The 15,140-nt window shown below is 32.3% G+C and overlaps 1 protein-coding gene across 1 annotated transcript; it reads left to right on the top strand.

Annotated features, from left to right (window-relative positions):
- Nucleotides 1-111: 111 nt before the first annotated feature.
- On the top strand, nucleotides 112-4,860 carry LOC108335114 (uncharacterized). Its single transcript, XM_017571054.2, has 12 exons — nucleotides 112-327; nucleotides 779-863; nucleotides 1,006-1,057; nucleotides 1,141-1,161; nucleotides 1,248-1,301; nucleotides 1,877-1,927; nucleotides 2,604-2,666; nucleotides 3,236-3,301; nucleotides 3,387-3,425; nucleotides 3,696-3,818; nucleotides 3,924-4,016; nucleotides 4,218-4,860. Exons 1-12 carry the CDS (start codon nucleotides 240-242, stop codon nucleotides 4,560-4,562), a joined length of 1,080 nt encoding a protein of 359 aa, XP_017426543.1. The 5' UTR covers nucleotides 112-239; the 3' UTR covers nucleotides 4,563-4,860.
- The last annotated feature ends 10,280 nt before the right edge of the window (nucleotides 4,861-15,140 follow it).

Below are 15,140 nucleotides of genomic sequence, written 5' to 3'. Positions count from 1 at the left end.
TGCTGTTTATATATAAAAAAAATATAATGTAAAAATCGTTAACCTAAATATAACTATTAATATTTTTAAAATAAAGATATTTAAATTAAAACCCTTTTAGTTCCCTTTCTTGTCTCGTGCTGCACGCTACCAATCTCAATCCAACAAGTATAGTTAGCAGTTGCTGGTATCCTTCACTAACAGAAAACCTTCCTTTCCTTAATCTCACAGAATCACACAGTCGTTCTGTTCGTACCGTTATGGCTCTTCCTTCAATATCTTTTCTCTTCATCTTCACCTCCTTCATCTTCTCCGTCTCACACTCACTACCCTTCATTGTAATTCACGGTAAGTTTTTTTCTTTTCAGTTTTCCAATCTGTTTATATAACCAGTACATAGTGTTGTTGCTTCTTGTCGTGATTGAACTTACTAGGGAGTTCAATTGTTATTATTTTTTTTTGTTGAGGTTTTCGTTTCATGTTATGTCCTTGTTTGATGGGGTTGAGGAAAGTCTCTTCCTTTTGGTCGCCTGGAGATTCTAACGAATCAGTAGATATTTTAAGAAAAAAGAAACTATTTTCATTTTACACTCTTTTTTCTACTCAATTTATAGTTAATCAATTGTCTTAGATTACGTTTGACCAAAAAATATTAGAGCAACCAGATTCATTTTAGATGGATGCAGCATTGTATTATGGAGTTTTTTTGAACTCTGATTTACCTGGTGTGCTTGAATCCTATTTTTGGTATGCGATGCCTTTTAGTTGAATTATAGACTACACTGGTTCTTGATTGCAGGAATTGGGGATCAGTGCTCTAATCGAGGATTGAAAAGATTCACTGAGGAATTGAGCAGCTTTTCTGGAGTTGAAGGATATTGCGTGTATGTTTGTATAACTTTTTTGTGTTAATTTCTTGTAAAGGAATTTCTTTCCACTATCTCCCCTGGCCTTTTTTTATCCTCTGAAAGTAGACTGTAATGTAGTGTTGATTTCACCACTAATAAAGTTTCCCTATTTCTTCAGCGAGATTGGCAATGGATCATGGGATTCATGGTTTGTGTCTTTGAAAGAGCAGGTAATAGGTCTGAAGGTTTTGCCTTATTGAGGTACTTTAAGAATTGACTATTTTCTAACTTATCGTGTTTTCCGTGGCTGCAGGCTGATATTGTTTGTGAAAAGGTGATAAAAGGATTTCTGCTATGGTGGTACTTCACATTTCTAGGCTTTTGAATTTAAACTTGCTACTCCACTTCCCACGTGTACAGGTGAAGAAAATGAAAGAATTGAAGGAAGGGTACAACATTGTTGGACTTTCCCAGGTAAAGTATGAGAGTTGGGATTTTCTTCATTTTTTCTCTTGTTATGTTCATGCAAAGTGGACCATAGTGGGATTAGACTTTTGTTGTTGCAGTAGAGTGACAGAGAGTGCTGATTATTGCTCTATCATATTGGAAAGTATTTGATCATTATTACATCACAAAAATTTTAAAAAATAAAAAAATCTTTGATGACGTCAACAAAGTGGTGAAATTATATTGAGAGAACCATGTTTGATTGTGGTAAAAACTGAAGTTGAACAGAGTTTCTTAAGCTTTGTTGAATTTCTAATTCATCCAATCCAATAAAATTATAGATCTTAGTGATCGTTCAGCCTCATCAGTGATCTTCTTTTGAATGCCCAGATATTTGTATTCCTCTTTCTTTGCTGACTTACTACAAGCCCTTGTAGTTAAATTACATAATATTAGATCTTCTGTGATTTTAGATCCAATCTAAAATCTTCTTCTTCTTACAGATCTTCTGTAAGATGACCAATATCCAATCTTCTTCTTCATTCCTTTTTATATAATTTTAGATCTTCTGTGATTCATTTTATTAATTTCTCATCTTACAGGGAAATTTAATTGGTCGAGGTGTTGTGGAATATTGTGAAGGAGGACCTCCCGTAAGAATCTACAAGTTTAGATGTGCAATTCTTTTTTTAATTCTCGTAACTTACTGCTTCATCTGTGTTTCTGCATATTCTACTGCTAAGTGTACTTACACATGTTCATAATCAGAAATACACTAGAGAATTCGGTTTCCTGGAACTATGAATTAGGAAGTCTGGTCCATAATTGAGAGGCAATAACTCAAATTGTAGGATTTTACTGCTTCTCTATTTTAAAGTGGGGGATTCGGTGCAAAGAAAAAAAGTGACTGGTACCAAGAAAATGAAGAGAGATTATTTCTGACAAATTCATGGTTTGTTACATATGTGCATATGCATTTTTCCATTACAATCGGAGCTTTTTATTATGTAGTTTTAGTTTCATCTTTCATTGTTTCTAATTACGATGACAGAAATAGAAATGCTATTCTTTTATTTTCAAAATGTTATTCATCTTTCTTTGTTTCAAAACAATAAGAAATGGAAATACTTTCATGTTCTTTCTAAATGTATCAATTTAGTTCATTCTTATTGTTCTTCTCTTCTTTCTTGCACATTTGTGAAATTATGAGTATTCTACTCTCTCTCTTTCTCTCAGTATTCTTCTTCTCTGTATATTTAGTCTATAAATTCCCTCCTCGTTAACTTATTCATGGGATTTCTTATTTCTTCTTTCTTATTTTTGGAACAGGTGAAAAACTTCGTCTCTTTAGGAGGACCTCATGCTGGTACTGCTTCAGTTCCCCTATGTGGTGTGAGTATCATTGTCATTTTCCAGCACGATACCTTTACAATTTCTGTCTTCTATTGACTTTGGAAATACCATAAGCTATGTCATCAATTTCCTGTCTTAACACCACATCAAGAAGAGATACAAAGAATGTTAGTGTAAATGTTAGAATTGGAATCGAATGCTTAGTATTTGTATTATTTACTGCACTTGTTGGACAATAGCAGAGATGAATACAAAAAAGATAAGAGTAAAACTCAAGCAAAAAGGAAAAGAAACTAAACCTTAGTCATCATTGAATTAGCTTAGTTAATTTTTTCCACTAAATTGACAAAGGAAAAAAATTGATTGTTCTGTATCCATATATATGCGCTTCTTCTTCCTTTTACAGTGCACTTTAGATTCACTATTTAGATAATGCCCGGTGTTATGGTTGTTTGCATCATATGACAACAATTAACATTATGTCATGTCTCTGAAAAGTATTGGTCATGCTGCTAATATATGCAAAGGAATAAATTAGAAAAATTCGATATATATTAAACTTCTATTTTGCCTAGTTCTAATGATTTTGAGTGGTGCTGTTTCAACAGTCAGGTATCTTTTGTATTCTCGCGGACCAACTTATCAAGGGAGAGGTTTACAGTAGCTATATTCAAGTATTATTCATTTCCATCAATTTTTATTCTGTCTTTTATCAGATCTCTACTGTCTCTGATTTACCTCAATTTTAAAATATTGCAGGAACACTTGGCTCCTAGTGGCTATCTTAAATTACCGAATGTGAGTTAGACTGTGCTAAATAATTTATAAGTTGTGATAACTAATAAATAACCTATTTATTTATCTAACAAATGCAAATTGAGTAATAAAAAGTAATCCTTGGTAGTTACTTTGTTTAGTTTTCAATTTCAAATATGTTTTTCTGCGATGGAATAAACTGCTGTGCTTCTTGTCGTTTTTACTCACAATAATTCCTTTTCATGTATCTTAGCTGTTCATTTGCTTTAAATTTGCTCAAAACCTTGAAATTGGTATAAATTTTGATTTCAGGCCATACCTGAATATTTGGAGAACTGTAGATTTCTTCCAGTGCTTAACAATGAAATACCAGACAAGAGAAATTCCACTTACAAGGAGAGATTCAGTAGCTTGCAGAATTTGGTACTTATCATGGTAAGTCCTCTAAAGTTATTTTTGTAGACATTGTGAGTAGAATATAGCTAATTTACTTCATGAGGAAAAATTACATAATTATCTTCTTATTTTGTACATTAACAGTTTGAGCACGACACTGTTTTAATACCAAAGGAAACTTCCTGGTTTGGATATTACCCAGATGGCTACTTCAACCCGATTTTACCTCCACAATCAGTATGTTCCTTAATTCAACCTTGTTTTCTTATATCATGTACTTGGAAGTGACAATTCATCAAAAAAACAAAAATAATTAGGTGACACCTTTGTAAAAAAAAACAACAATTGTGCAAAACATTAAAGTACAAACGTTGGTCCAAGGTTTCTTACTATAATAGACCTATTGATTTTATTTTATGGTATTAATCTGCTTCACAGACACAACTCTACATTGAGGATTGGATAGGCTTAAGAACTCTAGATGAAGCTGGTAAACTTCACTTCGTAAGTGTTCCAGGAAAGCATCTTGGAATCTCCGAAGCAGATATGAAAAAATATGTAGTTCCATATTTGAAGGATCAAACATCCCACCAAGAACATAGCATCAATAAAGCAAGGTTAAGAATGCGAGGAGTTAATCAGAAAGTTATTCAGAGCAACACGATGGAGGTAGAACCATCAACCACTCCATTACTTGATGGATCATTGTCATATTCGTGGCCTGCACCATTCAAGGCTTTCATTGGTGAATTGATTGGCATTAATGTAGATGAATCTACATGAAGGAAACAATCGCATTGCACTTCAATGTTAAACTAAATCTATTCAATTGAACAAAAATGTGTGCTGTGTGCTGGGTTGTGACTGATCAAAAGAATTTAGTTGCATCATATTAGATAGATATAGCATAAGAGTATATCATATGTTGACATTAGTTTAGTTGATGATGATCAAAATGCTTCACTTGAAAGGCTTAGCTTCTATCTTTTGTAGTGTTAACACCTAATTTTGTTTCACTTCCTTCTACCTTATTTTTTAATACATACTTATATATATATTAAACAATTCAGAATTATGTTTAGTGCTGGGCCCAAATGTGGATAGTAGTCATAGAAATTGGGCCCAAATGTGGATAATAGTCATAGAAATTGGGCCCAAATTATTTTTGGTTTGATGATAATAGTCGTTTATCATTTGATTAACATGGATCCAAACACTCAATCTAAGAACCATTTTGGGGTGTTTTTCTGTTTACCCAACATATTTCTTTTGTATCATCTCCCATTCAATTTGGAACTGATATTACATAATGTAAAAAATATTTCAAAATAAATAGAAGTGATCCAAGAAATGTGTTAACTGTAGAAAATATTTCGAAGCAGTTACTATGACATCCGTTATATAATTTTTAAAGTTTTAGTCCTTTCTTTAACAAATGTAGCTAAATATTTTTATATGACTAATAATTATAAGTTATTTATATAATATGACTAATCATTACATATTATTTATATAATAATCCATTTTAGTTTGCATTTTGATTATCAAATATTACACTACTCGCTTTTTTAAGTATTTGTTCTAAAAACGTATAGATAGAAAATGTTTAGACAGAAATTAAAACAAACTTTTTCAAATATTACATGGAGTAAAAAAAATGTCAATTTTAAATTTGAAAGACAAAAACAATGAGTCGAATTTGGGAAATTGAAAATATATTAAAATAATGTCATAAATTATGTGTTATATATATAAAAAAAACTTCCAAAAATTGTTCTAGTTAATAAAAAAAGTATAATTATTCATGTGCGTGAACACACCATAAAAGAGAAGCATCTTAGCTAAATATATCTTTAAATATAAGTTAATCATTTCAATCTTACACAATAAAAATAGTATTTGAAAAGTAACCCAAATGTGTTATAGTATGTTACACATTCGGTAGCATTTTGACAAATTAATATTTATGTAGTTTTATCACATGTGGTTCGTGCAATGACTTTCTATAGGTTTTTTAATAGCGTGTTGAAAATGAGTGAATATCCAGATGTTGTTATACAAACAATTGTATTACAAATGCATAATTTTAAAAGTTGAAAGCAAAAAATATTTGTAAAGAATTATACATGTAAATTCAAAACTTGCTTTGCTTTATTTGAACCAAATTCCTATACATTACAATCCGTTAGTCATAATAAAAGGGCATTAAACCACTTAATAATGGGATTTTAGGTTTCGATGGGATTCATTTGATTTGATAATCCATTATTTTTAGAAGGGTTTCTACTTTCTTATTTATTTTATGTCAAACAATTTGTTTTCCTCATTTTTTTTTTTGTTTTGTAAACTAAGAACGTTAGGTAAAGGTGAAAAATATTTAGTTGTAATATTTCTTACCAATATTTCGAATTTAACATTTGTGTGCAGTTCCCAACTTTTACCAGTGAAGAAAATGAAAGAAGTGAAAAAAGAGAGAATGAAATAGGTTTTCACCTGAAACAAATTGGTATTTTATATTAACTTTATTTTATGGTTTATATTTTCCATTAATTTGTGCTGTTTTTATTCTTTACCACAACAACAACTAGTGCTCTACTCATTGCTATAATAGAAAGCATCTAACCTTTACAAAGTTCTAAAATAATCTTAAACGCGTGTCAACAAAAAACTAAACTTTGCGGATAAAATTACGTTTCTTATTTTGATTTTTAAGTGTTATGAGTGAAAGTTTAAGAATATGGTGCTCATATCTTAACATTTACTATATATGCTGAAATGGGACGATGATAACCGTCTGTATGAAAGTTTTGGGTGTCAAACATCTTCCTTGCCCCAGATAACCGATAGGTGTAGAGGGTTAACCTACAGAACATACTCTGACGCTCAAGTCAGAATTTTTTTCTTTGTAAACCTTTTGTAATGCAATAGTAAGTCAAAGTAGGTTTACCTCAAAATTAAACCCTTATTTATAGAGTTTAAAAGATTATGACCAATCAATTTACCCCTTAATAATCATTAATGCAAACCTTAACCACTAAACAGTAGCCGTTGTGACATTAATTGCGCTTTAACTTTGCTCAACAGTGTCAGGACCGAGTAGTCAAGAGATGCTTTCCTAGCATGTCAACCGCTCCGTTCTTTCCAACTATCTAGCCACCTTACCTTATTAGTAAGCTATAAGTCTATAGTAACATAGGTCCCCCAAGCCCTAGCAACATCTTGGATTTTGTGTAGGGTTTTGAAGTCTTGACCGTTCGATTTAGGGTTTTTGGGTTGTGAGCTCATCAATCGTCACATCCCTTCAATATATGAAAAATGGCGAGGAAGAGCGGAAGTTGAAGGGTCACGACTAAAAAAATGGGCAGGAAAGGTGAAGACGTAGCATCACGATGTTTGAACCGTCAGATCTCTTTCCTTTGAACGCTCTAGATGGATTTGGTGAACCGCCTTTACCATCTATATATAATGGTAGGGTCACCCCATTTTTTCACTTTTACCCTCGAGCTATCTAGTCAACCGAGCGTTATTCAAACTCTTCCCTTCTAAAAAGTCTCAACTATCTGCTTCAGGTAACCAATCGGTGTAGGGGTTGTAGGCCTTTTGTAATTCAATAGTAAGTCAAAGTGAGTTTACCTCAAAATTAAACCCTTATTTATAGAGTTTAAAAGATTTTGACCAATTAATTTATCTCTTAATGATCATTAATGCAAACCTTAACCACTTAACAGTAGCCGTTGTGACATTAATTACGCCTTAACTCTGTTCAACAGTTGTCAGGACCTGAGCGATCAAAAAATGCTTTCCTGGCATGTCAACCGCTCGGTTCTTCCCAACTATCTTACCACCACCTTACCCGACTGGTAAATTATAAGCCCATAGTAACATTTACTAAATATTTTTACTAAGTCTAAATCACTCTCTAAAGACTTTATGAGAAGTCTTTCTTTGTGTTTTTTAGTTTTCAATTCAAAATATTTTTTCTATGTTTTTAGATATTCCCATATGTTTATCCCTATTTTGAAATATGTATAGATTTATATGTCAATTTAAGATGATTAATGCAGAAAGATAATGGCAAATTCATGTATGTTCATTAAATATAGTAATAAATATTGTAATAAATATTGTAATAAATACATAATTATTTCGTGAACAGTATTATTTATAATTATGAGATTTTATTAATTGGGTTTTACTTGTATAGTGGTTTACTTTTGTTAATTTATTTAGGATTCTGGTAATCTTCTTACGCCTTAACATCTCTTAATTAGTTTTATCCCCTTTTATGGATATTTTTAGTGACATGATATTACTTTATTAACTCCGAAATAATCCCAATCATATATAATACACTAACTTACCAAATCCAATGTGATCTAGGTGAGAGTCTTGTTGTGTAAAGAAAATTTATATTTTTTAATTACTTTATCATCCTTTCATAGGTATAAATAAATTAAAATATGTGTATATCAAAATCTTATTTTTCATAAGGATCCAAACTTTGGAAGCTCTTTAAATAACAATAGTAGAGAGGACGACAAAAAAAAATCTCCAACTCTTAAATCTCCTGTAGCAGCAATATAAAAAGCTTTAGGAAATTCATAGATATTCTCCCAGCACCAATAATAGTAACTTGGAAGAAAGGCTTTTAGTAAAGCAAACAAGCAAGAATAGCCCCAACATGTATGTATAATATGGTAATGCAAGTAGACCACGTTTTACTAAAAATTAAAACATCCCTAGTAGGGGACACACTGCAAATAGAGTACCTTACGCATTATTATTCAAACCTAACAGGGTGGCCCTCTCATGCTCTCAACAAGCCACCAACTATCTTTCTTAACCAATTCCATGTGGGCCTTCCCATTATTTTGGGTTCCGATACTTCAATTTCAACACCACTTCCATCAACACAGAAAACCAATTCCTACGCAATATATTCATATACTATTCACATTCGAACCTTTCATCATTTGAAGAATCAGCAAACCAAATCATTGGGTTAATGCCACCCAACGTTCATGCTGCATCCAATAAACAAATCAGCTACTCCAACATCATCAAATTTATAAATAATCATTGCACCATCATGTCCCATAATACACAATATTCTCTGCTGTTCCTCCATTTTTAAATCCAAGCTTTTCCACCCGCGAGGATCAAATCCTGCTTTAACCAAATACTCATACAAAATCCCTTTCTTATTTCCGACCATACCCTTCAATCGTGAAGGTTTTTCAGAGAACATGGCAATGGGTACGAGAAAGAAAGCAATGCACGTGCAAGGCAACATGAAGTGAATCATGGATTAACGATATAACCCAACCAATTAAATCATTCGTTTAACCGTTAATCACATGATTACCAGCTCAGCCGCTCACATGGCCACGTCTTTAAAACTAGCTTGCATTACAATATCATAGTATCATAAACCAAGTTGCCTCTGCAAATGTTCCTTCAAGTGGTCTTGCACATGCACGTGTGGAGAATCACACAATCTAAGACTGTGGGAAACTCCGTTTTTTGGTTAAGAAAGTGTGAGGAAGGTAGCTTCAGGGAAAATCGCCATTAGGTATAATAATTACGATAATCATCATCGTTACATGGAAAGTGAGGTTTGACCGTGGACCAGATCAAGCAAACACTTATTCATTATAGTTTCATTTAAGTATTTAATCAGTATGTATGCTTTTTTAAAGACATTTACTACTAATATATGCTTTATGTGTTATATATTAGTTTAATACGTAGTTAATATATTGTACAAGATGAAATTGGACAGAATAATTTTAAAGAAAAGTACACGTGGGATAGACATTCTACACGTGCGCTTCGGTGTCCGTCGGCAGCAGTTGGACATGGAAATTGGTGAGACAAGTAGGATCCATGTGGGTTACTCACAACCCAAGGTGAAGGACATGCACAGCATTGCTTTTGCAACCATGCAACACTGTTAATAAACTTCGATTTATTTTTTAATTTTTTATTTTCCCCAATCATTAATTATTATCTTGATGGGCAATAATATTAAAGTTATCTCATAATGTTAATCAAAATAAACAATTTTTTTTTGGAATAATGGAAATGGAAATGGGTGAAACAAGAGGAATTGTATTAGCATTAGAACATTAATCTGTATTAAAGAAAAAAAAAACACTGTAAAAACCAGATACATTTGAACCTCGAATTTAAACTTGATCATGGCGACATTATGGTACGAAAATGCGATATAATGATTAAGGATGAGATTACTGTGGACGAAGGAGACAATAATCAAATAGCACCATCATTTGTTTCCGAGGGAGGAGGAGAAAATAAGCACCATTAGTCCACTTTTAAAGCTATTCCACTCTCATATTTCCAAAGAAAACAAAAACGACGTGATAAGTCATATATTGATTTTCGGGGAGAGAATAGAATGGTCGTTGGTGCAATCTATTAATTGTTGAAGCATGATCATCTTTGACAACGAATATAACTATTAAATAAACAAGTCATACTTGTAAAAACCTTGTAATTGGTGTTCGTACGTTGTCGTTGAAGATGCTGACTAGATTACGATATTTTTATAAGATGAACCACCCCAAATTTCTGGCCTTAGAGATACATATCGATGATAATGTAAGTTGACACCCCCTATCGTAATTTGGTTGGCCTAAGTCAATTTACATCTCTTTTAGACAAAAAAAGTAGTGTTATTAAAATGGTTCGATTCGTTGTTATTATACTATCTCCATTTTCATCCTGTTTTCTTATCTCTTTTGTCGCGATAAGAACACAAAGGGCAGAACATGAATATAATATTATAATACTCACAATGTTATTTTCAATTAAACAGTTGAGTGTTATACCTATGTCGATAACTTTTGTTTTCTTTCCAATTAAAGTTTATGTTTCAGTAATTGGTATTGTACTTTATATATTATTTGGGTACAGTATTATAGTGCTGGTTAAACTGTGATAGTGCATATTGTGTCCATTTTTGAGCGATGAGAAGAATCCCTTTACTTTAGTTGCTTCTTCTTGGAATCGTTTTTTGTGTCATGATTTGCAAATAAGATCTTATTGTCACATAAGTTGGAACCAAGTTATATAGCGTAAAAGATCTAAAGTTATACACCGACAGCTTCGTGATACTAAAGTTGATATTAAAGTGCACTTTCTTTGTGCATGGTAAAGTTGGATTATTGTTTAATTATTTAAACAAGAGATATTGGGTTCCAAAGTTCAAGTGGCCTTTAACTCAGAATTTTAAGGATTTTATCTTTTTTTAATTTACGCAAGACAACAAATATGATAACATAAAAGGAAAGGAAAACGTAAATCTAAGTTATTTCATTATGTACATTTACATCTAAAACTCACACAAACGCATACAAGATGAATAATATTAATGATAATAATAATAATAATAATAATAATAATAATAATAATTTATTATTATTATTGTTATAATGGATAATGATATGAATTATATATAGTAACCTTTATAATAGAAAAAAAGAAAAAAAATTTTAAATAGTGATATTGATTATAATTGTTAAAAAATGGAATTCAAACAAATAAAATTTATTACAATGAAAAATTGAACCGATATTTTATTTGTTTTTTAAAATTAAAATGGTCGTTGTATGGTATAATAAATTTATGAGATTATGTTTTACAATAAATTAGATAAATTTTTTATTATATGAATATCTATTTTTATTGTTGATACGATTGAAATTATTGATAATGGAAGGAGTGTCATAATTTATCATGACATGGCTGTGAGAGAAGTAACTGACAGGCGTAATACGATTGGTGGGGCAACTAAAATCGAAACGAGATTCTTACGAAGGAAGACATGACTAAGTGCGGTGTGAAGTCTAATCAATTTGGGTTTGTACGCGCGCGTGTACAAAGGCTCCCAACTGAAAATTGTAGCGTCCATTGTCCATAACCACAACTACCACTATTTATTTAGCACCAAAACCGGTTAAAAAAAATAAACAAATTATTTTTAAACCATCCTATAATATTTTTATTCAAAAATAACAAAGAATTGAACATATTGATATTTCTATCTCGTCTTCAATATTCAACATGAATCGTTGAAAACTCTTATAATAATATAATAGCTAAAGATTTTATTGATTAAATCCGTGAAAAATAAGCGCAGCCGATAGAACGGAAACGACAAAGCAGGGTAAGTTCGTAATTTAATTAATCTCCGCATATATCTTCTATTGTCCACACCCACAACTACCACTGTTTAGCACCAAAACCAGTTAAAAAAATATTTTGAAATCTTTCCATAATAGTTTTATTCAAAAAATAATAAAATTATGTATACTAAATATATTTATGTTGTGTTCAATACTGAATAATAAATCGTTGAAAACTCTTATTATAATATAATAGCTAAAGATTTTATTGATTAAATCCTTGAAAAAAAAACGCAGCCATGGAACGGAAAGGACAAAGCAGGGCAAGTTGGTAGTTCAATCCATCTTGGCATATAAATCCAAAGTCGAAAACAAACACTGTGGCATGAATGAATAAATGAACATCACAGAATCAGAGTCCGGAGTTCACGCGCGCATCACGTGAAGAACGGACCCAACGGGAAAACATTGGCCCCATAACTCTATTGTCGTTAACAGAGTGAGTTTCTATTATTGGGTGCTCAATCATAATTAATTGACACAACCTTTTTCACCATTCAACTTTTATATTTTCCTTCACTGAATAATGAAATTGGTACAAGAATAAGTTCTTCATCCCTTTTTGACTTCTTTTATAAACTTCTCCCATCTCTTTTTAAGGAAAGAAATACATGATTCATCATTGTTATCATACTTCCCTGCCACAACCACACCACAATTTGCGCCAAAAACTGCAACCTAAATTTTAATCTTGTTATTAATGTTAATGAATAAATAAAAAGTATTACTAATACAATTAAAGTATACAAATTAAGTTTATTTATTGAAATTAATTATCCACCTTATCTATATTAGTCGTTGTAGATCTTGAAGACAGTAAATTCTGACTGCAAAAATGGTACTGCTATCTCAATTTCATCATGGTGTTTCATCTGACTTGCGTTTCAGCATAAAAGTAAACACCAATTCTCCCCGAATCCCTCGACAAAACGCCATTGTACGTGCTTTTGGGGACCATTTATAAACTCCTTCCCATGAAGAAAACACTTATGAAACGTGAAGATTTTCATTACCATCTTCTGAAAAAATATTTAAAATGTTAAAAATTACACTCTAGCATGGAACTAAATACATTATTGATTAACATATGCACAGTAAATGCGCCTATATATCAGTTTCTCTTTGGCTCCATGAGTTTTCTCAAATCCTCTTCATGTTCAACACAGCTTATTTTCCGGTTCCAATCACTATTTTTTACGAGAAACCACTTCTAGTGTCGCATGCTTACCCATACACATACCATTGTATATATCTCATATTTAAAAAAATATTTTATTTTCGTAGTTAATCCCCTTATCATGCATAAAACCATAAAATTAATCCTCATTTAATAGTGAAACAATTATCATCACCATTGTCGTAGTCATGTTTATCATCTGTTACAAAATTGAAAAATCAGAAGCTTAGTATTCATGAAGACTGATGCTAATGAGCAATAGTTGTTTTGTTGTAATATAGACCTGATGGCCCCTGGAGTTCAACTCATCATTCGACAGAGGAATTTTCTTAATGCCTATTAATAGACCTATTAATGGCACGCGTGTAAAGAATCTATAATGCAAAACTTGCTGTCAAAACCAGCAAATTGCCCAGTATTCAAGATGCGAAGCTTTGTAGAATAAGTCTGTATCTTTGAATTTTTTTTTTCTCAACAGATATTTTAAAATTAAAAAAAGAGAGAGTATAATCTAGTAAGCTATTACATAAATTGAAAAAAAAGAAAAATTCTTATAAAAGAGCTAGAATTAGTTTAACTTTAAACAGGGTATCGATAAATTAATATGGATTTTTAAGAAAATTTTTAGGGTGAGGAGATGAGAAGAAGAACATATTTTGTGGTTGTGAAAGGAATTGAATCGATTCGTGGGAGGAAAGGTGGAATGGAAAGAAAAGAAAATAGAATAGAATAGGGAAAGATGGAAAGTTCCTACGTGGCGTGGTCCAGTGAAGAAGAAAATGGGTGAGTGGTGGTAAGTACTGAATAATGGAAAATGAAAAGGAAGGAGTTCAAATGATTGTGATGAGGAAGGTGTTGGTGCGTGAAGGGACAAAAGAGGGCGACACCCACGAATTTGTCCGAGAAGTGGGGCCAGCTGTGGAGGTGGAAGCGGTGGTTGGAGCACGTGTGATGGAGGAAGCCATGTTGGTCCACGTGAGTTGGGGCAGCTCAGGTTTTTGTTCCACACCTTCCTTCATTTTCGTAGACCCTCTTTCCCACGTGAACTCGACTCATCCCTGTCCCCCCTTCTAAATAATCACATCCATCACATGATACATTGCAACTGCATAACATAATGAAAGTAATAATAGGAATCGGGACCCACTCAGGGACATGGTAAATAATCAAAACCTTATTATCAATTTCCTTCTAATCATGGCCATCTGCTGTGTTTCTTGATTTCGACAACAGGTGATGGCGGTAAAGCGTAAAACAAAGGGCGACGATGGGGTCCCTACCGTCGACGTTTGACCTCAGCCGTTGATGTAGGGGAACTTCCATTTCATTCAGGTGCAACCTGCCCCACCTCGTTAAATGCTCAATAATATTTCTGATTAGACAGACATCAGAATGGAACAAATCCATACTGGCTTTCGTTGTGTTTTCTTGCTGGATTCACTCCTCAAGGAATAATAATACCTTTACCGTCTATTTTTCTCCCAGACACCTCTCTTTCTTCTTCATTCTCATCCTCTAAACTTCAACGCTTTCTCCTAACATTCAAATTTCAATTAAGTGTGTTCCCACTTTCAAACTCGCATCAACGTACTCAGCGTCAACCCTACCTATAATGCCTTTTTACTATTACTACACTCGATGTCAAATATTCATTTTTATAACTTCGATATTCTAAATTCGAACAACTTGCCTAAGCTGTCAAAAGTCAGAACTAAACCTTAAATTTGTTTTTTGAATTTCTGTTCCCACTTTACCACTGTTTTCTTTCTTAATAGTATTTAACATAGCTGATCAGGATTTAAGTCTCATCAGATTTATATCATGAAAACAGATATAAATAGTATTTTAGTGTGGGAGATGTTTTCTTTTTTTGTTTGATAGTTGAAATACTTTGTACCTTTCAACAGTATTTCGTAAAATATAGAGCAGGCTGGGTTATACACGTTTAGATTATGGTGATGATAATAATATAAAAAA

The sequence above is a fragment of the Vigna angularis genome, chromosome 10 (assembly GCF_016808095.1).
Source record: "Vigna angularis cultivar LongXiaoDou No.4 chromosome 10, ASM1680809v1, whole genome shotgun sequence".
NCBI lineage: Eukaryota > Viridiplantae > Streptophyta > Magnoliopsida > Fabales > Fabaceae > Vigna > Vigna angularis.
The sequence above is the reverse complement of the archived record's forward strand: the minus strand, read 5'-3'. Positions and strand labels throughout refer to the sequence as shown.

Excerpts from the sequence above, each read along its gene's own strand:
- LOC108335114 (XM_017571054.2), top strand. The coding sequence starts at position 240 with ATGGCTCTTCCTTCAATATCTTTTCTCTTCATCTTCACCTCCTTCATC. Across the intron at positions 2,667-3,235 it reads CTTCAGTTCCCCTATGTGGT|TCAGGTATCTTTTGTATTCT; the intron begins GTGAGTATCATT and ends CTGTTTCAACAG. Across the intron at positions 3,302-3,386 it reads TTTACAGTAGCTATATTCAA|GAACACTTGGCTCCTAGTGG; the intron begins GTATTATTCATT and ends AAAATATTGCAG.